Source organism: Mesocricetus auratus, unplaced genomic scaffold (genome assembly GCF_017639785.1).
Source record: "Mesocricetus auratus isolate SY011 unplaced genomic scaffold, BCM_Maur_2.0 Super-Scaffold_100676, whole genome shotgun sequence".
In the NCBI taxonomy this organism is placed as follows: domain Eukaryota; kingdom Metazoa; phylum Chordata; class Mammalia; order Rodentia; family Cricetidae; genus Mesocricetus; species Mesocricetus auratus.
Window position 1 is genome coordinate 145,188,290 of NW_024429266.1, and position 24,589 is coordinate 145,212,878.

Consider the following 24,589-nt stretch of genomic DNA (forward strand, 5'->3'; position numbering starts at 1 on the left):
GCTCAGTTCTAGAGAATCGAAAGCCCTGTTTGGCTTTGCAGGCAACTGTATGCACATGGTGCACAACACACACACACACACACACACACAGGTTAAAAATAATTTTACTATCCAACATATTTACTCTTCTCTCATGTTGGTGTCACAGATTTCTAGGCTACCTTTAAGCACCTGCTTGGTTTGTGAAGAAAAGTGAGTTCTACACCATCCTAGACATTTCTGAAGAACACGAAGCAGTGAACTTAGCAGGGTGGGTAGCTAGGCAACCACACGATTGACTTGGGACTCTGAAAGACTCAGTGTCTTGGCTAAAGGTTGTGAGGCTTAGGGAGAAAGTGGGGAGACCCACTAGAGACGACACCAGAACAAAAGACGACTTCTGCCCATGGAGGGGGACAGTGGGCAGGCAAACCGCCCCAGCTAATCACAAGTGAGCCGAGTTGCAGCTCACTGCAGGACACACCATCCGTTTGACTTCAGAGTTTCCATTTAAAATGTTCACGATCAGACAGATCACTCTAGAGCACAACACAGTGAGCTGTTTATTACAGAAGAAAATAACATCCTAACCTTTTAAATAATTCACTTTTTTTTTAACAGAATCAACTTATGGGGGGCTGTGAGTTCCTCATGCATTTCCCACCAGAATGATAAGCTCCCTTAGTGATGCCATAAACAAGAAAAAGCCAAATTCTTCAAAATGGCTTTCACAGTTTTGCAGATGCCCTTATTCTAGCCAAAGGTAGAGATGAACAAGTTGGTAGGCAAATTACAAGAGGGACAAAAGGCCAAAGGCCAGTGGTCGGGTATAAAACAGATAGGAATGTGCTTTCTCTTGCACCCTAATTTTTGAGTTAGTTGCTTGGTGTGATTTGCTCCCTTTAAGATTTGCCTTAAAAAATAAAATTACTTATTTTCAAATAATAAATTAAAAAGACCAACAGTGTCCCAATAGTATTGACCCTTTCCTATTCTGTCTTAAAAGCTTAATTCCATGTGGGGAGGGGGAGAGCAAACTGATTAAGGTGTTTAACTCAGGAGGAGGGTAAGACTCCTTTTGTAAATTACATCTATTTGTTTGTTTCATGTGTGTGTGTGTGCGCGCGCGCGCGCGTGCGTGTGCGCACATACCACGGTGCACAAGTGGAGGTCAGAGGACAACCTGGGGAAGCTGATGCTCTTCTTCCATCATGTGGGTCCCAGGAATTGAACTCGGGCTACTGGGCTTGGGGGCAAGTGCCTTTACCCAATGAGCTATCTCCCAGGATCATGACTGAGATTTATCGAAGGTCTGTGATGGTCACAATTCTGTCCTTGACAGTGACATGGCTGCAGTCCTGAAACAGAGAAAAAGGAAGAACAATGAGCTTGTGGAAAACCCTTTAGAGTCATTAAAAAGTGAAAACATTTATTTTTTATTTGAGTCTGGGTTGTGTGGAAGGCTTCAAACTCCCTAGGTAGCTGAGGATGGCCTCGGTCCTCCTGCTGCTCTGTCAGAGTGTTGGCATAAGTATACAGTCCTCTGCTCCGTTCATCAGTACTGGGGATTGGACCCAGGGTCAGGGGCGTGTGAAGAAAGAGCTCCACCAGCTGAGCTACATCCCCAGACCTAAACCTCTCACTCTAAATGCCCACTCAAGTGGTAACCCAGACCCAGAAAGACAAATGTCAAATGTTGCCCCTTATTTGTGAATCGTAGCTCTGAATCTTTACTTTGAGTATACACCCTGATGTGTCAAAGGAAGCCAGGAAAGCAGAAAGGGACCATGGCAGGGAGGGTGGACAAGAAGCTCTAGAGAGTGGAGTAGTAGGAGTCAAGTATTGCAAAGAGGTTTAAGAGAATAACAGGAGATTCATCTGGTGAGGGGGAGGAAGGATAATTCAGGTAGAGAGAGAAGAAGAACTAAGTAACACTAAGGGCACCTGAAAACATAGGGAATACATTATTTTATAAGTTTACTTTAAAAACACACTCAATATGCTAGGTATGGTGTCATACACGCTTAATCCAAGCATTTGGGAGGCAGAAGGCAAGTAAATCTCTGTGAGTTTGAGGCTGCCTGGTCTACATAGTGAGTACTAGGCTACTGAGACCCTGTCTCTACTCTCTGCCACAAATACATATGGCTGGTCATTGGTTGGATGAATACAAGTCTTCCCAAACAATATGACCTACTGACATTGACTTTGGTTGCCTTCAAGAACTCAAATGTAAGACATTATTGCTGAAGACACCACATTCTTTTGGATGCAGTATTTGGAGGATTCGAGCCAGAACTGACTTGGGAAGTCTCCTTGCAGAGGACTGGCTCTTACTGAATTGAAACTTGCTATGGAAGAGGAGCAATTGGATGTCCTACCCAGCTGTACAGCCTACGACTCACAATAATGACCAGACAGGTAAGATTCCACAGTGGTGCAACAGTGGTGTTTTTATCTTTGGGATGATTAACAGCTTTCTAATTGGACAAAAAGCCTTCTCAGTGAGGCGGGGGATTCATACTTGTTACTGTAAATCTAGCCATGGCTGGAGAGGTCATAGACCTGAAAGAAGAACCTACTTCTGCCATTTTCCTAAACTAATATAGTTTCCGACTGCATTCTAAACTCTTACCCTGTTACCAACAAGTAAGTGTAGCTCAGACCCTTCATGAATAAAGCTTCATTTTGTAACAGATGAAGACCGTTAGAGAACTACAACAGATCAATGTACAAAAATAAGAGAGAGAGCTACAATGCAACCAGGAAACGCAAGGCTTAGGGCAAATTTCAGTAGAAGAGAACAGAAAGATTGTGCACACCAGTGACCCCTAGACTTGACAGGGAAAATGCACCCATGAAATAACAATACGGGGTACACAGACAAAACAAAATATTTGGCAACACCAATTTAACCTGCCAACATGAATGGAAGAAAATTTCAGATGGCTCCAAACCTAGATGAAAGCTACAGGTCATTGTGTGCTGAGAAGTTTCCTCAAGGGATGAGCTCCTAGATACATTGTCTAATCCCAAGGGGTCATCCCAGGACACATGTATATATGATCAAAGCTTAATGGTCTCAGTAGGCTGTATACGAGTGTGTGTGTGTGTGTGTGTGTGTGTGTGTAATATTAAAGAAGAGATCGTGAATTTGGGAGGGAGAAGAGGGGACACGGGAGGACTTGAAGGGGGAAGGAAGGTGTGGGAGATACAGATGCAGCACTCTTTGAAAAATAAGTAAGTAAATCAATGATGGCTCAAGGTCATGATGTCTAATCTGGAAACCAGACCATGATGTCAGTGGTAATTACAGTAACGGGTCTAGGACTCATCACTCCCACCAATCTACTTAAGGTCTGAATCACCATCTTCCTGTATATTTTCTAGAGTCACTTACATATTCCTTTATCCAGAAGAATTAGTAGGCTTGTTGTAATATTGATGGAATTATATCATCTAGATAATAAAGGCCACCTACTACCACCTGGGGGGGCAGGTTCTCACTCTGGCATTAAAAAGTCTTGCTTATTTATTTATTGGAGTTGACAGGGTCTAGCCATGTAGCTCAGGCTGGCCTCAAACTGGTGATCTTCCCATTGCAACCTCCTGAGGGCTTGCACTACAGGTGTGATGCACCATGTTCAACTTCAGAAAGACTCTTTATAGCTAGAAACCTGGACGTTGATGTCCCTGGCCTATTTGATGATACAATCTTTATTTCAACATTCTGGCATCTAAACATTATTATATCCCAAGACAAATATAGATATTAGATATATAGATAGAGAGAGAGAGAGAGACAGAGACAGAGGGAGAGAGAGAGAGACAGAGACAGAGATAGAGATAGAGTCTACCTGGAACATACTATAGACCAGGCTGGCCTCAAACCTCCAGAGATCCACCTGTCTGCCTCTCTGAGTGCTAGGATTAAAGGTACATGCCATCCCTCCTGGCCCTATTTATTTTTATTTTTTTTTTAAGATTTATTTTCTTCCTCACTTTCAGCTAAAACCTATTATCTGAGTTTGATCCATAAGACTGAAAATAAAGTTCAGTAAAAAAAACAATAAACGTGATAAACAAATAATGCATATACATTTTCAGAAGCTATTATTCTATGAAGCTTAAGTTTTTATGTTTGGAAAAGTATGAGGTACACCAACACACACATATACATGCATACATACATGTGTGTGTGTGTGTGTGTGTGTGTGTATAAAATAACTGTTCTATCATACAAAATCAGCTCTCAGAGCCCATGATCCTAGCCTTCTGTGGTTCTCTTTGATACATTCCTGCTCTTCATGCTTTATGGCCCAGGATTCTGGTGCCCTCCTCTCTGTTGCTTGCTTTTCTCTGGACCACCGCCCCCCTCCGCCCCCGCATGCCCAACAAAAGAGGGAAAAGTTCAGGCTGGTGTGGAGTAAGAACCAGAATCTCATTGATCTGAGGCTGATCTGTCACCCTGAGATCTGATTAGCGAAAACAGCTGTCATGGACACAAGCTGGGAGAAGAAACCACGTCCTAGTGAGGGGTGAGAACCCTATTTTCTATGCAAAATTCCAGAATGGAATTCGCTGAATTTACCTAGTTTACACGGCTTTTCTCTTTGTGTTCAGATCGCTGACTGAAACTTAGTAACTGACACTGAGCAAAGTAACATTTAACAAGCAGATAGTGCATTAGGTATTTCTGTTATGACTTCCTTTTCCCCGGGCCTCAAGCATGCTGAACACCCTCTGCTGGGGCTACACAACGTCCCACTTATTTCAACCTCTCAACGACCCTGTGAAGTAAGTATCATTATTATCCCACATATCAGGTGAAAGACCCAGGAAGGGTCAGGCTTCAGAGACCGGAAGTAACGGGGTGAGATCCCAACCTAGCTCCACCGCCCACTGTTTCAGTGTCCATGCTGGCTGTGGAACTCTGGGAAGGTGAGTGACCGGGCTGAAGTCAGGTGCCTTAGAAACACCGCGCACTTCGAGGGCTTCACGCGCTAGCTGACTTCTACATAGACACTTACGCAGAACAGAGGGGGGTCTCTGCCGTGAGGGTGAAAGCCTTTCTGCCGGCAGGTTGAGATCTCTTGCAGGCCATAGTCAGTTAACTTAAAGAATCCAGTTCTGAAATAAGAAAGGGCCGGCTCAGAGTCAAGGCTTCCCTCAGGGACTTCCCCTCAGTCCCAACACTCTCCCTGCCTTCGCCCGTCTCATACTCACACATTCCAGGCAAACACACTGACTCAGCAGGGCAGAGCAATTTTGAGACAGTTTTCACTGGCTTATAGCTCTCTTCTGGCGAATGGGTCATAGTTAAAGAATAAATTATCTGATTATAAATAGGAACTAAACAGGAAATTTTTTTCTAGACTTGTTTACTCTATTTTATGAGTACTTTGCCTAACATGCCCGGTGCACAGTGAGGTCAAAAGAGGGTGTTGGAATCCTTGGAGTTACAGGTGGTCATGAACCTCCGTGTGAGTGCTGGGAATGGAATTGAACCTACGTCCTCTGGTCCTCTGCACAGGCATAAGCTGCTGAGCCATCTTTCCAAGCTCCAAAAAGGAATTCTCTACTTGAGAATTAAAACTAAAAATGAAAATTCCTTTGAGCAAATCAACAACAGGTTTAAGTGGGAATTAAAAAGGGACCAGTGAACAATTACTTAGGTCAATTAAGATTCTACAGTCTGAGGAATAGAGGGGGAAATGGCAAGAACAGAGTCACGAAGCCCTGTGGGATAACACCAAATGCACAAGAGTGAAATCTCAAAACAACAAAAATTAAAACGGCTAGGTCATCACTGTCCCCATTATTATTAGCTCTGCTGGGGACTTCAGAGTAAAGAGGACATTCGGAATGGAAAGAATTGACACTGGGAGATACTGTCTAATGGAATTTTTAAATCTTTAACCTCAGGCTCTTGAGATCCTATCACTTTAAGTTAAATAGTTCAAATTTCTTGAATGTTTTTCTTAGAAAACCAACATTATTAACATAACTTTTAAAGACTAGGTTATGCTTATCAGAATATAGAACTTAAAGGAAGCCTTTTAGAACAGCTAGTGAAGGCAGCTTATGATTTTTAGTTTGTAAAAGGTCTTGGGGCCTGGAGGATGGTTCAGTTGGTAAAATGCTTGATATACAACAGGAGGACCTGAGATTGTATCCCCAGCATCTACCAAAGAGTTTGGTGTGATGGTATACATCTAAAATCCCCAAGCTAGGGAGGCAGAGAGTGGCACTCTCCAGCCAAACCAGTGGTCCCCAGGTTCAGTCAGAGACCTGTGTCAAAAACAGTAAGGTAGAAAAGCAACAGAGAGAGATATCTCATCTCAACCTCTGGCCTCCACACACACGTGAACACTTGTGAACAGGCACCATCCTATACTCATGCACACATTTAAGCAAACACACACACACACACACACACACACACACACACGTTTGGTTTCAGTAATAGAGAACTTTGGTTGGTACTTACTCCTGGAACTTGGGGGAGCAGACAATTGCTATGGATTCTGGTAACATCATTTGATAGGAGCAGTGAGTGTGCAGATCCACACTGGACAGAAAGGCCGTTTGGGTTGGGTGAGTCTGAAAAGATGAAGCAGGTCAGAGAATTTCCAGTGACCCAGCAGCCATGCCTGGCCCACTAAGGAAGGCTGTTCCAAGGAGGTTCCAAGATCAGGCTCCAACCCCTTCTTCAAGTATAGAGCTATTTGCAGCCATGAGGAACATACTTGACCCTCATAGTGAGTTCCTTCCCAGCACTGTAAACAAGTGGAGTCTAACATCAGTATGTGGAAACTCTAAAGGTCCTTGAAAGATCAAGAGATTTTTAATACAGCATGCAGCCTGTAGAGTTCAAGACCATGTGCCATTTACTTGAAAATTGCTGAGACAGATTTTTTTTTTTTTATCTAGAATCAGGGTCTAACTCTGTAGCTCAGGCTGCACTGGAACTCACTATGTAACCATGGCTGACCCCAGACACCTCCTGCCCCAGGCTTCTAAGTACTGTGGTACAGATGTGAGCTACCAGGCACAGTGCGAGCACAGACTTTTAAGTGTTCTTCTCATACAAAGACTCATAGTCAACTCAGCATTCACAATGTATACATATCTCAAAACATGTTATATAACATATACAGGCTTGTATTATTTGTCAATTTTATGCCTTGCAAACAAGGCATAAAACCAGCTTAAAAAGGCTCTGAGAAACAAGAAGAAGAAGTTGAGCACAGAGATGTAAGGCCAAGGTTGGGGATGTTGGGTGGGAATAGACGGAGCTCTGAAGGAGCAAAAGAACTGACTTTTGCATCTTCCTCTTGAAATTTAAAGATCCAAGAAGACCTACAGACGACAGTTTTTGTTTTTTATAAATTACATGTATGTGTGTACAACCTCACAAATGTGTATCTGCCTGTCTATATCATACGTGTGTGTGCAGGTCAGAGGACAACTTATGAGAGTCAGTTTTCTCCTTCCACCAAGTGAGCCACAGAAACTGAACTCAGTTGAGAGACTTGGCAGCAAATGCTTTTACATACTGAACCATCTGGCCAGTCCTTTTTTGTTGTTTTCAATTCCAAACTATGAAGAAATGGTGCAGAAATGTCACAGAGGTAAAATAAGCCAAACTTCCCTCCATGTGTTCCGAGCTGGGCCCTCATCCATCCATGCTTAGTTCTAGCTGGAGTCTGAGCAGTAGCTTTTTTTGGAGCCTGTCCTCTCCTTTAGTTTCTTTTTTATTCTTAAAAGAGATTTACTTAAACAAAATGGTTTTACTTATGTTTATGTGCACACGTCTATGTGAATATGTTGCATGTGTGCAGGTGTTCAGGGTAGGCTAGAAGTTGGTGTCAGATTCCTGGGTGCTGGAATTATAAGAGACTGTATGCTGCCCAGAAGGAGTTTTGGGAACCAAACTCAGATCCCCTAGAAGAGCAACAAGAGCTCTTAACCACTGAGCCTCCCCCAGCTTCTAACCTCCTCTGCTTCCCGCCCCACCCCCGCCTCCTGGCAGCAGACCCCCACTCCAACCTCAGCTAGGTGACGAGGGCCTGACGAGAGCATCCTTGACTCCTTCCACATCAGCTCAACCATCTCTCTGTGTCTTCAGCTCTGACCTCAGTCCTGACTCTGAGAGCTGTGTGCTTTGTCCCTATGCAAATGCGAGTCCCTTGTGCACTTCTGATGTGGCACTGTCCGCTGTCACAGTATCTTGCCCTGCCTGCCTTTTCTCCCCTCTTCCACTGCTCACCAACTCTAGCAGGTCTTCTTCATGCTAGAGCCCAGTGCAGGTGAGCACCCTGAATCCCCTCTGGTGCTGTTCCCGCCCTGTGGCTCCCGGCGCCTTACACACTCCTCAGCCTCCCACACTACTGCTTCCTTTAACCACCCACTCCGTCTTCTGCCCCCATAGCAGCCTGCCTCCCCAGCTGCCAGTAAATGACTTCCCTTGCTGTCCACTCTCCCCACTTCCAGGGTTGCCTGGCCTAGTTTAATACAAAGGCCTTCCAGATCGTTCTCCTGCATCTTTTTCTGAGGAAAACCCACAAATTCCAGCCAAAAGAACTGCTCACTGATGCAGAACTATCCAATGCTGACCCCTCCCCCAAGAGACTCTTCCTTTGGCCCCTAATTACAGGTCATCATAAGTCACTCAGGTGTGACCCCGTCCCCACCATGCTCCGAAACCTACAGTGCCCTGTGCTCCCTGGCTGAGGAATATAATGTGTGCTGCCTCATGTGAATAGGTGCTTGCTTTCTGAGAAATCCTCCACTGTGTCCCCAGGCCCAACAGGGCAAATATTATAGCTGCCATCTCATATTCTTGAGTTAGGCAAGCCAGAAAGTATTTACATAATTGAACTGAAAAGGATCAAAGGGCAGGAGACTGGCCCACATGTCGCCACTTCCCTAGTTCTGAGTACAAGTGTGTATGACCCCTGCTCCCAATCTAAAAATAAACCACCTGACTGTGGCTTGTACCTGTCATATGCCAAGGAAAGCAGCTTGCTCAGTGAATCAGAGGCCTTAAAAAAAATGAGAGAAACATCCAGAAGTATTCCTTAGGGAAGGAATGTGCTTCCTTGAACATCATCAGAAGTATGCATGGTGTTTGCAAACACTTGAAAACTGTGTCAAAGGCAAGTGCTGTTTGGTAAAGTCAGAGTGCAACTATCCAAATGAACTCCCTTAACTATTTAAAGTAGTTTCATTTATATGGCTTTAGGTACATGGTCTCTGTGCCATGTCCACAAATATCCTAGGCCAGCTTGCCTTCACCAGACATATCAGAACTTTGGAGAATTATTTTTAGTAAAAGACAAAGTTGAGGAAAACTGGGAAAGCTCTCAGCAGTGCTCTGAGTTCATCCTGGAGCACTGGTAGTCATGTGTGCAGAGAAACAAATCACTTGGATAGGTTTTACTCTGCTCAGGGAGTGAAGCCACCATTGTGTTTCTAACCAAAGAGGAGCCCCACCCTCAGGGGAGTCAGATCTTCTTACATGGATCCAGCCAAGAGTGAGGAGTCCAAGATCATCCTGCATAAAGAAAATTTCTTCTTCATTCTCTGTATGACAATAATCGGGCCCACCATTTTGTCTGGGGATGAGAACATGTGTGATTGTGAATTCATTTCTCATCTGCAAAGGAGAAAACAAGAGGCCATAATTCCCTGGGGCTATCAACCCCACTCCCTCTCCAGCCTGAGCATGATGCTCACTCCTCCTCCCTGAATCCCTTATTTTCACAACAGTGAGTGTTCATGTGCTTTGCTTGGGTCGATGAAGCCACTGGTACTGAAACAAACCCCAGATCTCCCTCTTAGCACAAGCTCGGCCAATGGCATAGCCCAAGGGCTTTCTTGTAGAAGCCAACAGGTCTACTCAGGGTTCTTGAGGTGTTCTGGAAAGAGCCTCACCCCTCTGCTGCCTAAAGCAGCTTCCTGCTCCAGCCTCCTCGTTAAGTCTAGGTGGGGTTTGCGTCACATCCCTCGCTGGCTTGTTTGGAAGTGAGGAATGGGCTCACGCTCTCCCTCAGTGGCCTGGCCTTGCCTTCCTCACAGTTCCTACATCTCCTAGTGGACACACTGCTCAGCACTCTCTATCCCAGGGTTCCTCCCATCTCTGCAAAGGACTCCACACTGTATGGACACATACGAAGACCTTAGATGATTTATATTCCCAGGCCCACCACTCAGGGGGAGCTCAGAACAGGAGAAGAGAAAATAACCTGCTCAGTTAAGAATTAAGCCTTCCTGCTTCCTGGCTTCCTTCCTTCCTTGCTTGCTTCCTTCTTTACTCCTTCCCGTCTTTTCTTTCCTGAGACAAAGTCTTATTCCATAGTCAATACTGGTCAGAACTCACTATGTAGTTCAAGCTGACCTCAAACTTGGGGAAAGCCTTTTGTCTTGGATTCCCAAGGGGTAGGATTAAGGCATGAGGCTAGACACTACTCCTGACTAGTACTACAGCGTGTGTGTGTCTGTGTGTGTGTGTGTGTGTGTGTGCGTGCACATGTGTGTTATTCTTCATGTTCAATTACTTTTTTTAAACATATTTTCTATTTTATTTGCATTGGCGTTTTGCCTGCATGTATGTCTGTGTGAGGGTGTCAAACCTTGGAGTTACAGATAGTTGTTAGCTGCCATGTAGGTACTGGGAATTGAACCCTGGTCCTCTGGATGAACAGTCAGTGCTCTTAACTGATGAGCCATCTCTCCAGCCCCAATTAGTTTATTTTTAAAGATGTAGCCTCTTATTGGCCTGGAGATTGTAAAGTAGGTTGTCTGTCTGACCCATAAACTTCAGGGATCTGCCTCTCCACCTCCCCAGTGACCATGCCATGCACTCTTTGTGGAGGGAGAGACTGGTGCAGAGTCAGACCCCGGATATCCAGTCTGAGAGTTACAGCATGCTCAGAGGAAACAGCCCCAGTTCAGGCAAGTTACAGTTCCTTACCAATTTTCCACAGAGGACTCCACAAGTTTCAATGCCTTTGGCAGTATTGGCACAGGCAAGCTGGAGAAATTCCGAGCACAAGTTGCGGGGCACAACAATGTGGCGTAGGCCTTCGATGGTGGGAACTGAAATTGACAAGAGGGAAAAATCTGAGGCTTTAAGGGCCAGGAGTCCCTGAGCAGAAATCAGAGCTGACAGCATGAGGAGAAATGCTACATCACTGGGATTCTCTCTGTGAACCCCTCTCTTCCCGATGGCACCACGGTGGAGATACAAAGTCTCTTCTCCAACATCTGACCACAGCTGACTGGGAGCTGTGACCACATATTTTAGAGCCAACCAGACTGGATGGAGCATTATTTCTGGATGTGACCACGAGGAATTTCTAAGGACTGGTATGTATGTGAGTGGTGCCTGAGCTCTGTGGGCAGGGTCCACTCTCGACATGGGTGGACAGCATGCAGCCAGCCGGGGGCTGTAGGGAACAGAGTAAAGATCTCCTGGGACATGCATGCTCTGTCTCTGTCCTTAGACTCCAGGTCAGCTGGGCTCTGGACTCTGGGTTGTGGACTTGTGCTGGGTCCTCAGATCTCTGGCCTCAGCCCGAGGCTCACACAGGTGGCTTCCCTGGTCTCTGCTTTCAGACAGACTGAGCCCAGCTACCAGTAATGCCGAGCTTCCACCTTGCACAAAGCCTGTCGTGGGAATACTCAGCCACATTGGCCTCTTCCCCTAAGAGCTCTACAACCATGGGAAACTCCACTTGAACTTTAAAGGACGTTCCAGACTGCCTGGAAACACACACAGAAGCTTGTCTCAAGGGCAGAGTTCCACAGAGATTCCCCCTTTAGGGCAGTGTGGTAGGAAGGGGGCAGTGTCTTAGGAGCCTGGAGTTGTGGGCAACCAGTACGCACCTCAGCCTGGGACCCCAGCTGAGTACAGCTGTGACCGAGTCCAGCAGAGCCAGCGAGATAGGATTCTCGACTTAGTCGAGACCAGTCACCCCTCCCCGCTCTTTCCCCTGCTGACTGGTGCCATCTCACTCTTGCCTCTCCGCTGTCTGTTTTTGTTTTTTGTTTTTTGTTTTTTCCTTTTGGAAGTGTGGACTCATGGCTGCACATGCTCACAGCTGGAGGAGGCTGACCCCCTCATCTCGAGCTGATTTCGATGGAACTATGGATTCTTGTTTTGTTTTTGTTTTTGTTTTTTTGGTTTTTACGAGACAGGGTTTCTCTGTATTGTTTTGGAGGCTATCGGCCCAGCCCGGCCTCAGAGATCTGCCTGCCTCTGCCTCCCGAGTGCTGGGATTAAAGGCGTGTGCCACCACCGCCCGGCTGGATTCTTGTTTTATGATCAAGATCCTTCAAGAACAGGAAGTTTAATCATTCAAGGTAAGGACCTGCTTTTTAAAAGTTTTGTGTGTGTGTGTGTGTGTGTGTGTGTGTGTGTGTGTGTGTGTGTGTATGTTTGAAAAGAAAGGCATTATGGCACTCACAACACTGAGGCAGGGGAATCACATGCTCTGTGCTAGCCAGTCCATATGGTGAGGCTCAGAAAACAAAACAACAAAAGGGACCCAGGATCTTAGGTATAGAGGCTGCTTCACAAGCATGAGGCCCTGGGTTCAAACCCCCCAGAAGCCACACAAAACACAGGTACAGTAGGGCACATCTACAGGCTTGCTGCTCCTACGAGAAGGAGAGAGGCAAGCACAGGAGGGTCGTGAGAGCTCATGGCCGGCAACAAAGAGGCTCTGTTTCAAACAAGATGGAAGCTGCGGATTGACCCTCAAGGTTGTCATCTGACCACCTGGTGTGCCGTGGAAGAAAGTTTATATGTTATGCTGTCTGAGAAGGTGTCACCAAAGCGGCTTGTAAAACTTATCCAGGATGCCAAGAGTGAATCCTTCCATGAACTCCACAGACAAGCTGTGTGAGACCCAGCAAGCGAGAGGAGCAGGAACTTCCTCCGTCACCTTTTCATATTATGAACAAAGAGTCAAGCAGATGTGACACATCAGCATCTTGGTCTGCTAGACCGGAACTGCCAGAGGGGACAGCGCAGACCTGCAGACAAAGCGACAGCAGCTTGACAGCTGCATCTGTGGATGATGGGTTAAGGTTTGTCACACCCTTCCTTTCAAGCCAGCGGCCACTCAGTCTATTCTCAGAAGGCATGTCTCTCAGCCCACAGGAGACACAAAATGAGAAAGACTCAAGGCCTTGCCTGCAGGAAGTTAGAATCTAGTTATTGAAAAATGATGGCACTATTGGAAACGATTTCAAAAATACTGAGGATAAGATGATCTCTGGGAGTTTTATGAGGGTTGAATCAATCTGACTGAACAAAGAGGAACTGGAGAAGCTTCAAGAAAAGCAGGGAAGGCAGATGCTAAGGCTAGGTGAGAGCTACCAAAGCTGTGGTTAGTCATTAGAAAGTGTCCCCAGAGCACAGGATGTGCAGGAAGGAGCAGTACAGGGAGAGAGAACTCGGGAACGGAGTAGAAGGTCTGAAGGCCAACCTTCAGGGCACAGTCCTCCTTCCTTTCTTACAGACATTTGAAGATGGGTCACAAGGTTTTCTGAATGACCCAAGCAAGCACCTGCAATGCACAGCACTCTTGTTGGTCAAGACGAGGAGCATTCCAGGGCATAGTGATTCAGTGGCCTTAAAAAAAGCCCATCACGAAATTGCATGTGGCACTAAACATTTTAAGACTACTTCCAGGAAGTGCCACCTGTGACCTCTAGTTCGCTGAACACGTCTCATTTCTGCAAAACCTTTAAAAGCTGAGGGTCTGTCTTCCAGGACCTGGCTCAGATTAACCTAAGTTAAAAGCCACTTTACAAGACAGGAAGGATGGCAGGACAGAAAAAGACAGTACTCATCACTCAAGGTTCTGTTGCCAGAGCCAAGAGGAACACAGAAGCAAGAGACATGGAAGCAGGCGTCAGCAGCGGGACTCACCATTTTCTATGATGCTTAGTGCTCCAGGTTTCAAGGACCTGTCCACCACCGGGGGCTTAGCTGGCCTCACGGTTCTGTTACAGTCTGATGTCTGCCTGGGTGAGGTGGGGACTGTGTCTACGCAAGGCTTTTCCAGGTCAGGCAGCAGAGGCCCACAGGGGCCAGGATCCACCTTCCTGAACTCTTGGACAATTTTTAGCCGCTCTTTTTCCAGCTCCTGCTTCTGGATCATCTCCTCAAAGGCATGGAACTGCTCCTGCTCTAGCTGCTTCTGCTTTTGCTGGGCAACTCTCTGCTTTTCTTTTTCCAACTCTTGCTGGATGGCAATGTTCCGGGCAAGTTCCTCCTCTTCCTTTTTCTACAGAGGAAGAAAAGGGTCTTGGCTCATACATCACCCCTCAGAAGAAAGCCTTCTGAGCACAGAGATGCCCCAAATACAGTTTTGCTCTGGTCTGATTTCCAAATCCAGAATTCATGCTTCGCTAGACACCCCTAAAGCCATGGAGTAGTCACCACCCTGTTCTACCACGTCACCATATACCTATTGTCAAGAACAGCTAGAGCCCATATCTTCAAGACACCTCAGTGTGAAAGCCAGTGCTCATTGCCAACTTGATGGACTCTAGAGTCACTTTGAGAACAAGGCTCTGGGGCATGTCTGTAGAAGATGAACTTGCCCCATTTTAATTGTGGATGGGACTATTCCCTGTGCAGTGGATCTGGAGTGTACAAGATAGGGAGTTGAGCACCAGCGTGCAAGTATTCATGCTGTTTGTTTCGTTTTTAATTTTTAAAATTACATTTACTTAGATGTTTACTAGAGTGGGGACATGTGCCAAGGCTCATGTGTGGTGCTCAGAAGACAACTTTTGGGAGTCTCCAAACTCTTCTAGTGATTACTTAAATACAGTGCCATTTAAACTAATATCAATTAACAAACCCCTTTAATGCATTAGAAATATATGGCTCAGAACTATTAAACCATCTACTGATTGTCAGCACCCGAGTGCAGAACGGTGCAGTAGGTACACTCTAGCATGTAGGAACACCTCCAGTGTGTATTTCTGCTCTACAAAGGAGCATTGTAGGGCCCTATGTGTTTCTCTACAAGCTGAAACTATTCTAAACAAGACCCATTGCACATCACTGGGAAGGTTAGTGCCCATGCAAAGCTTTAGGGATAAAAGCGCATGACCAACACTTCCCACTCCTGAAAGCTAAAACTCCTTATGTGCTAGTGACAATCTTCCCTGTGGTCAGGTTTCTTTCTCTTGATATGACAGAAAGTCACAACTGTTTGTCCTCAAGTCATCCTCTTGGACACATAGGCTCAATCTGCTAGAATCCTCCGTATCCCCACTCATTGGCAACTCTTTTGAGTCACTGGCCTTTGTGTGCCGCCCGAACCCCAAACAAACCAGCCTGTGAAAAGTCACAGACTCCATATGCTATGGCATAGCACAGCCCTGGGACTGCCTGAGAAGCTCACACACCGCCCTCCTGTATCTTCACTGCTCACACTGACCTTTTGTTCTTTATACTGCTCATATTCTTTGGTATATCTTTTCAAGAGTTCTGCCTTAAGTTCTTCGGCTTTAGGGAAAGCAACATTCTTTAATTTCTGAAATACAAAACCAAACCTAAGAATCAGAACATTATAATGTCAGCCAAGGAAGAGAGAAAGAGGACAAGTCAAGAGTGACAGCAGTGTCCCTGCCATACATGATTTGAACCCCTCCACCCTGCCATCTCATTACCCATTCCTATGCTGGAGGGGAAGCCCAGATCTTTCTGGCTCTGATGGGCATGTGAATGCCCCATGGTTGTGTGTCAGTTGCTCCTTGCTCTTCTTAGAGATGGGCACCAATGAAAACAGGGACCCACCTTGACCGCATCTTTCTTCTCAGGAATGATGGCTGATTTGTAGTCTCGGTGTTTTGGAAGTTTTTCAATGAACAGCCTAAGGAAACAGACCAGAATGATTAGGGTACACAGAAAATGCCACGTGAGACCCTGAGGCAACGCCAACATTGCAAGAAGAGTTTCTAGGGGTGCTGGGGAGACCAGCATAAGTCCTGATCACTTCCCCCCAAACAGGGAGTAACGGCAAACACCAGATTCCTACATCAAAAAGGAGGGCCGCCTGCCGGCCTGCCTGGGTGAGTAAGATGGCTGGTAGGTGAAGGCACTTGCAGCTAAGGCTGAGGACTGGAGTTTAACCCTTAGTATTCACATGGTGGAGGAAGAGAACTGATTCATCCAAGTACTTGACCACTCTCCACAAGAGCCACATTGCAGGCACTCCCACCCTAACAACAACAACAACAACAGCAATATTATGTAAATTAAAAAATGGTCAAGAAGGATGTAGCATCCATTGATGTCTGTAATTCCATCCTTGAGGAGGCATGGAGAGTTTTAAACTAGACTGAACTACTTAGTGAAAATGTCTTATGACAGAAAAATAGGCCCTCCAAACCCCAAACGAAATGCAAATAAAAGCCTGTGATATGTCCAAATTGTAACTCCAAAGAAAAAGGTCTTTTCCTTGTGACATGACAGAAAGGGCTTCTGTCATCAGACATCCTTCGCTCTGTGCTGACTGATCTGGGTTGCGTACTTGACACACCTGGGAAGAGGGAACCTCAATTGAGGAATTACCTCCATCAGATGGGCCTGTCTATGGGACATTGTATTGGTTGCTAATTGACAAAGGAGGACCTAGTCCACTGTGAGTGGTACTACCCCTAGGCAGATGGGCCTTTACAGTATAAAAAAGGTAGATAAACATGAGCGAGGGAGCAGGCCAGTAAGCAGTAGTCCTCTGTTGGTTTCCTCTTCAGATTGCTGCCTTGACTTCCTATAAGCTACACAAATCCTTTTCTCTCCAAGCTGCTTTCAGTCAGAGTGGTTTACCACAGCAACAAAGATGCTAAGAAAAAGAGGCTACTGGCAGCCAGGGGTAGGAGGCTAAGAGAAAACCATGGCCACTATTGCTCTTGTGACCTTGACCACTACAAGGTTTCCTGGGACTCGTAATCCTTCAGAGGAGAATATTTTGTATCAAACCAAGTATGGGAATGCTTCCAGGCATGTGCAGCCTGTGGTCTGCAGGCAGATGCAACTAAGGCTAACTACGAAGACAGCCCGACACAAAATCATAAGCCGATAAAGTACACATGCCGACAAGAGGCGATAGCTCCGTGGGTAAATCCCAAGCTGTGCAAGCCTGTCAAGCCAAGCTGGGATCATCCAGGAGGAGGGAAGTGACTCTTGGAAGTTGCCCTCTGACCTCTGTACATGTACCTGGCAAGCTATCCATATGACTCCCCATACTACTCCTACTAAATAATAATAATATAAATAAAAAAAATGCCTGCACACATAGCCAATATCTGCCATGTGTGGATATGATTATAGTCAGTAGTAGACACCAGAACAAAAGGTGGGGACGAGAATTATCACAGAGATCTAACACCAGGGCTGGAAACTTTCTAGGTGCCAACACAACACAGCGGTGGCCAGATGGATGCTTTTGTCTGGGGTTCTATCTGGTTGCAGATGAGAGAAAGCAAATTCATCAAAACAAAGACATGTCAGCAAATGTACAAAAACCACCTCACAGAATAACCGGAAAGGAGGCAAAACCAGGAAGGGACAGGCAGTGAACACAAAGGAGAATGGTGCTCAGCTTCACCTTCGATAAAGGAAATTCTAAGTAAAGGTGAGATAACAGCTTTACCATCAGCCTGGCAAAGGCTTCAAGGTAGATTGTGCCTGGCATAAGCACAGGTGTAGAAAAATGTGCATTCTCCTGTGTTAGCAAGATTGTAAACAGATCTAACCTTTTTTCTTTTTCTTTTTTTGGTTTTTACGAGACAGGGTCTCTCTGTATTGTTTTGGAGGCTGTCAGTCCAGCCTGGCCTCGAACTCACAGAGATCTGCCTGCCTCTGCCTCTGAGTGCTGGGATTAAAGGTGTGTGCCACCACTGCCCAGCCTAACCTTTTTTCTTATTGGCAGGGAGAAAATGGGAGATAATCATTCAAAACCTAAGATGTAAATATCCATGAAACTCACAGTTTGGCCTCAAGAAACTTATGGAAGAGATCAGCCTATGGCATATATGCATACACCAAGATATGTATACAAGAAGATTCAGTATGGAATTACAAAAGCAGGGGAAATGACAATGTCCATCAAGGCAAGATAATTGAATAAATCATTACATATCTGAATGTGAAACTATGCTGTCAATCACTCATTCATCCAAAAACTATTTACTGGGCATTTCTATAAGGTGCCAAGTAGGGCTCTGAAGGCCGGGGATACATCATAAATGATCCACTCAAGCTTCCCCCTCATTATGGAGTGCCCATTACAACGGAGAACAGACATTTTAAAAGTATGTCAAAGAATCAGTGCATTTAGGGCTGGAGAGACGGCTCATCTGGATGGCAGATCCCCTAGAGGGCCTGAGACGGATCCCCAGCATCCACATGGAGGTTCACAACTATTCAACTGAGTCCCCTGAGACCCGACACTCTCTTTTGGCTTCCTCTGGTGCCAGGCATACCTGTGGTTCACAGACATACAAGCAGACAAAACACCACCACACATAACATAAATACATAAAAAATAAGGAATCAGTGTCGGGAAGGTCATTATCAACAGGAAAGGAGGACAGGCAGTGACTGGAGAACAGGTTTGAGAGGAAGTAGCTCAGGGAAGCATATGAGATGGTGAGATGGCGTCTGAGTAAGGACTGGAAGACAGCTGGCTATGAGGAGACCCAGGAGACTGTTGGGTAGATGGAGAAGGCCCCATGTGGTCCCATATAGACTGTGATCACATTCATGCTTTAAGGACAAAGAAGCACAGATGCTTGCATATACGTAAATGCTATCTTGTAGGAACAAGTCCATAGATGGTGTTACATGTGCCGGATGGGACATTATTATTATTACTGGTGTGTGTGTCTGTGTGTGTGTGTGTGTGTGTGTGTGTGTGTGTGTGTGTGTGTGTGGTCATGCATGTGCCACAGTACACACGAGACGTAGAGGACAATTGTACAGTCAGTTCTCTCCTCTACCTTTACATGGGTTCCATGGATTGAACACCATCCACTTTCATGGTAAATGCTTTACCCACAGAGACATGTCACCAGCCTGTCGTTTATTTTTTTGCTTGAACTTGAATTCCTCCCTTCTAATATGTGAAGAAAAATTATTATGAACAAATGTTTTTGTATGAAAACAACTTATTCAGAAAGCAGGCATTCAATAAATAGAAGGATGTATTAAGGATCCTTATCTCATATTTTCCAGTTTCCAAAGTCAATCTTCAAAGTGAACCTAAGCACGGGAGACCCCTTCTTTGGTCTGTAAACCCCAGGCCCCATAAATGCCTTCAGTACAGGTGATGGTCCATTTGCAGAAAGAGGATTTATGTCAGAGGACTCTCACAGCACAGCAGACCGGAACTGCTTGGCTATGCTAAGTCCCCTCTGTGTAGCCTTCTGATGCCCATAAAAAGCTGTGAAAGAATCCATGGCCTGGCTTATTGTCTGTGCTCATCGTGAAAGTATGTACTGATCCCACATGCTCAAGATCTTTCTTCTATACTGGGGTCTGCAAAAGGCAACACATTCCTTCCACAGGAAAACTACTACCAAGCGGGAAGATATGCCTGAGATCATGAAGATACCTAAACTGCTCTGGGAGGAAGGACAGACGTCCCCTTTAAATCCCGAACTAAAAAACTAAAGCATCCATGAAAGATCCAGAACAAGATTCTTGCCGGGGTGGGGGTGGTGGGGGGGGTGAGGTAGATGTCTGCCTGCCCCCTCCCCCCAAGCTGTAGTAACTGGTAGAGTGAGCCACTTGATGTACACTGGCAGGAACACACCAAATGAAAATCAGTCTGAGAGTCGCTGGGTTAGAACTTCTCTGCAGCCAGCCACTTGTCAGTTCACAGACTCAGTGTCAAGCTCTGGAAAGCAGGGACCAGAACAATGAAGGTAGCTGCATCTATTGCTTTAGGCCCAGTCAACCCAATGCAGTCCCAAATTAAATCCTAAACCCAACAAATCAAGCAAATGAAATGCAACCCCCACCCCATTCATAACTCCACCCCAGGCCTACCTCACTGTGTACAGGGGCAGATGTTCCACCCCATGTTAGCCTCACCACGAACGCTAATATTTGTCTTTCAGAGGGTCTCATCAAAAAAAGACAAAAACCAATTTCTTAAGCATCCATCAGATCCATCAGTATCACTGTTGCTGCTGCTGCTGCTGGGGGCCAAACCCAGGGTCTCCCACCTGCTAGATAAGTTCTGTACCACTGAGCTGTATCTGCAGCACTCCGTGGACTCTTAACAGCATTAATACATCCGATTCTATTTCTTAGGAGCTTGCTGTTACAGTTAACCCTCTCTCTCTTCGACCATTAGCCTCTCCTTTTTCACAAGACCTTTTATTTATGGGGAAAACACCCAAACCCATGCTCTAGAATTTCCCATCTTAAAATGTAGAGAAGCAGAGTCACACTTCTCATCTCCACTCAGCCACTTCCTCATTATTCTACTTTGTGTCTTACCCAAGTTTCTACAAAGAACTGTAAGCACACCTTTAATCCGAGCACTCAGGGACAGCACAATCTCAGTTTAAGGCCAGCCTGGTCTACATAGTGAGCTCCAAGACAGCCAGGGATATTCAGGGAGACTCTGTCTCAGAAAAATTAAAACAATCAAACAAAAACCAACCAAATAAAAACCCCAAAGCAACCCTTCCAACAACAACAAAACCCAAACCCAAAAACCAAATCCAAAACCAACACTGGTGTAGACAGCTACACCAGGATTTGGCAAAGTAAAGCTAGTAGGCCAAATGCAGCTAGCCATCTCTTCTTGTAAACAAAGAAACAAACAAAACAACCAGGAAAAATCCAGACACTGGGGCTTGCCAGAGCGAGGGGAGGGGTGCTGCTGTCAACTAGTGGGCTCAAACCAGGGAAGGATGCTGCTAACCTTCAACCCTCAGATCAGTCACAGAACCAGAAGTATTCCCTACTGTGTGAGAAACCATGTTTGAGAAGACTGATAAACGCAGTGTGTTGTAACTGATAGATTGATAAGAAACTCAGTGTGCTGACTGATCTGTGTATGCCTGTCCGAGAGGACACATGCGGAACTGGTTAGAGCTGGTGTCTCTTGTGTAGAGAGGGATGGAGAGGGAGACTTACTATGATCTCAAGAGACTGCTTTCTATAAGTCTAAATGGAAAACAAAAAGAACTCATGCTCTAGAATGAAGCCTGAAATAGGAGGCGTCACTAAAAACGGAAACCCAAGCTCATTCTTAAGCCTGAGTTTGCTCCTTTGCAAAACAGAACTGGAGGGTGATGTGCCGACTTAGTACACAACACCCTGTGGAGATCAAGGAAACGATGCCAGAGAAACCCCTCCTGGGGCCCTGCATTCCCCTGAGTCACAGGAAACTCCTTAGGTTCTATTGTACTAAACTTCAGACTATAAATGACAAGTAAGACCTTTCCCATCACCCCTTCCTCAACCACACAGCACTCTTGTCACTGGGGCTTTAGGTGTCATTCCCTGGTGACAGCCTTGAAACCTTGTATTTATGCTGCCTACCCAACTATGATGAACAAACAGCTCAGGAAATGTCTTACTGTGATAAGTCAGACAGCGAGTGGTCCATAGCTATCTGGTGGCTATGTGACTAGAGTGACAGCTAAAAAGGAAACCTCTTCCCTATACCATGCAATAGGCTACAGGATGAGTACAGGAATCTGGGCTCTTGCCACACACCAGCAATGGTCCTGTGATTGGCAGAGAAAGTGCAGTCAAAACACCCACCAATGCAGACACACCCTGCCTACCTGCTAACTCTTGTACCTAACAGCTGGTTCCTGTGGGCACAGAATGAGGAGTAAGCCTCCCACTCAGGAAATTCCTGAGTCAAATAAGGCTACCTTCAGTCTTGTGTCTTTAAATGGCAAGGACAACTCACATGTGAAAGCTGCCTGGAACCTGATTACTGGTTGACATTGTCAAGTTCCCTACTGTTAGCAGCTGTGAGAACCATAGGCAAGCAGAGGGAAGAGACAAGGGGTGTCCTCACAGGAAGGAAAAAGAGAACTGTGGGTGTCTTACGTGATGTACTTGTTGTAGAGGATAAAGGCATGTTCAATGTTGCCTTCTTCAGAGTAAATGGATGCCATGCGGATGATCTCAACACCAGAACGAAAGTAACGGCGGGGCGGAATGTCTTCATTTAATTCAACTGCACTCCCAAGTTGGGACAGAATCCTCACCCGGTCTTGGGGTGGGAGGCTCACATCCCCATGGTCAGACATTGGACCAATAAATCCTGGGAGAGAAAAGAGAAAACAGATAACATCAAAGCCAGGGTCATATCTTCCCAGTGGTCTAGCACAGGATGAGTTAGGGTTGAGTACACCTTTAATCCCAGAATTTGAGGAACAGAGGCAGGCAGATCTCTGAGTTCAAGGCCAGTATACTCTACATAGCAAGTTCCAGAACAGCCAAAGCTATATATAGAGACCCTGTCTCAAAACAAAAACAAAGTACAAAACAGACAAACACAAACTAGAGAAAATAAAACACTACATGCAGTGGTTCTGATCAGTAAATTATCCCTCCTACCCCCTAAAACACCCAAATTCTGATTTGAGGACTGACAGGCAAAAAAAAAAAGAAAGAAAAAAGAAAAGAAAAATCAACCCTTGTCCCACAATTTGATGACACAAGGAATACAGTCATTAATAGGCCACTGTGGGTTGGGTCTTCTGTTCCCTTGTCACTCTTCATCAGTGGAAGGCCTACCTAGAGGACTGCAGAGGTAAGGAAGTCTATTTATTCTGTTGTTCCTCTACCCAGATACCTGGCAGAATGTGTTTAGTGAACCTTCATGAAGACTGCTCTGTTAATTCATGCTGCCCATTTCATTTCCGGAGAATAGGTGATATTTACCATCATACACTTCCTCAGTTTTGGATACAAGGTCAGCGTGTGTGTGGTGGTGGTGGTGGGGAGCTTCTTTCTGGGATAAAAACTCATACGTAACTTTGCTCACTAAACCACTCTCTGATTCAGTCCATGCATTCATCATTTTCCAGGCCAAGCAGCGCTCAGAAGCATCAATGTAGACTTGTCTCCACAAGCCAGGCAAAGTGTCACTTGTGTCAGATGGGATGAGACACACTAGGGGTTCCTACTCATTGGAATCCAAACTCCAGTGAGTCTGCGCTCTTTCTAGATGTCGCTTCTGTTGGACTCAGGCTGGACTCCACGGCATCATCATTCCACACAACCCAGAGCAGAACGGAGGTGGTTGTTGTGTACAAGACCACAGCACACCCCAGCCAGCCCTATGCTAGAATACAGTCGTCTTGTGTTTTTCCCATTTTTGTACCTCATTCATCCATCAGGATTCCCACCTGCCCGGAACCACCCATTAGTCTCGTTTGTTTTTCTGAATTCTACTCACCTGTCCTCAGATATCGTTTTCTCTAGGCAAATTCTACTGTAGCTTCCTTCAACCTTTGGGTGGCATTTCTTCCCCACTAAACCTCCTTCTTTCCTAGCAACATCGGGGGCTGCTAGGAATGTGGAGGCATTGGGAGTGTAACACATCTCCTCCTGCGAGTGTAAAACCCGCCCAAGTCCCTAACTGCTGAGCTGGGCACAGCCCGGCAGAGCTCACTGAAATGGGATGCTGGGCATCTCGGCACCTCTTGGGGGAAGCACGTGTGGGTAGAGCAGGGACCTTCCTCCGGAAGCTATCGAGTGGCTTGGGTTAACATGGGGTTCAGCAACCATGCAGAGGAAAGACGGTGTCCGAGAAAAAGGGGGAAGGGGCTCAGAGGGAGGCGAAAGAAAGGGGCAGGAGCATAGGGGTGTGTGCATCGAAGAGGGATCCACCTGTAACAGCTGTCAGCGCCCTTCCAGGAGGCACTCAGTCAGGTTTCTCAAAAATGCAACGAGTGTTGAAACCGGGCCTGGCTGGTGAGGAGCCAGCCCTGAGGACAGGGCCATCCCGAAGCTCGCGCACGGCGGGCCAGGGCCAGGGATACGGGCCCCACACTCATGGCTTCTCCCCGCGGGGTCCCACCGCGCCATGTTACCCCGTCCCGCAGCATTCCCAGGACCCTTCCCACCTTTCGTGAAGGATGACAGTCGGAGCTTCCGGAAACGTCACCTCCGATGACACGCCCACTCTCGCCACTCCTTCAATTACGCTCCAAGGATTTAAGACCTGGAGTGGAGAACGGGTGGGTGGGGCTGGAATTTTCCACCAATGAGAACGAGCTCTGCAGCGGTCCTCTTGGTAAAAGAAAACGAACCAGGAAGAAAAGGGAACCTAGTGAATGAGGGAATGGAACTGTGGACCGATCCAGTATGTTTAAAAATTTATTTTGAATCAGCAGTTTCCTGCCAATGGCTCCTCCATCGGAGTCACAGCAATTTAACATTTCATGGGGGATTGCTGTCTAGCTTGACATTCAGGAGTCAGATGATACCTCTTCAAACAAAACTTCACTGAGTATACATCTAAGCAGCCTCCCAGCCATCCTCTATCAGTCGGCTTTGTGTTTGTTTAACTTACATTCATTTTTATCGTGT

The 24,589-nt window shown here is 46.0% G+C and overlaps 1 protein-coding gene across 3 annotated transcripts; it reads right to left on the minus strand.

Annotated features, from left to right (window-relative positions):
- Nucleotides 1–519: 519 nt before the first annotated feature.
- LOC101836801 (STAM binding protein) lies at nucleotides 520–24,215 on the minus strand. Of its 3 annotated transcripts, none has more exons than XM_013114119.3 (10): nucleotides 24,124–24,215; nucleotides 22,097–22,313; nucleotides 15,809–15,884; nucleotides 15,450–15,545; nucleotides 13,925–14,282; nucleotides 10,958–11,082; nucleotides 9,503–9,640; nucleotides 6,470–6,582; nucleotides 5,010–5,109; nucleotides 520–1,337 (listed from the first exon to the last, which is right to left on the minus strand). In XM_013114119.3, exons 2-10 carry the CDS (start codon nucleotides 22,297–22,299, stop codon nucleotides 1,281–1,283), a joined length of 1,266 nt encoding a protein of 421 aa, XP_012969573.1. In that variant the 5' UTR covers nucleotides 22,300–22,313; nucleotides 24,124–24,215; the 3' UTR covers nucleotides 520–1,280. The 3 variants fall into 3 exon arrangements, with proteins under 3 accessions (XP_012969573.1, XP_040593251.1, XP_012969575.1); XM_040737317.1 differs by lacking the exon at nucleotides 24,124–24,215 and adding an exon at nucleotides 23,888–24,092; XM_013114121.3 differs by lacking the exon at nucleotides 24,124–24,215 and adding an exon at nucleotides 23,454–23,841.
- Nucleotides 24,216–24,589: the final 374 nt, after the last annotated feature.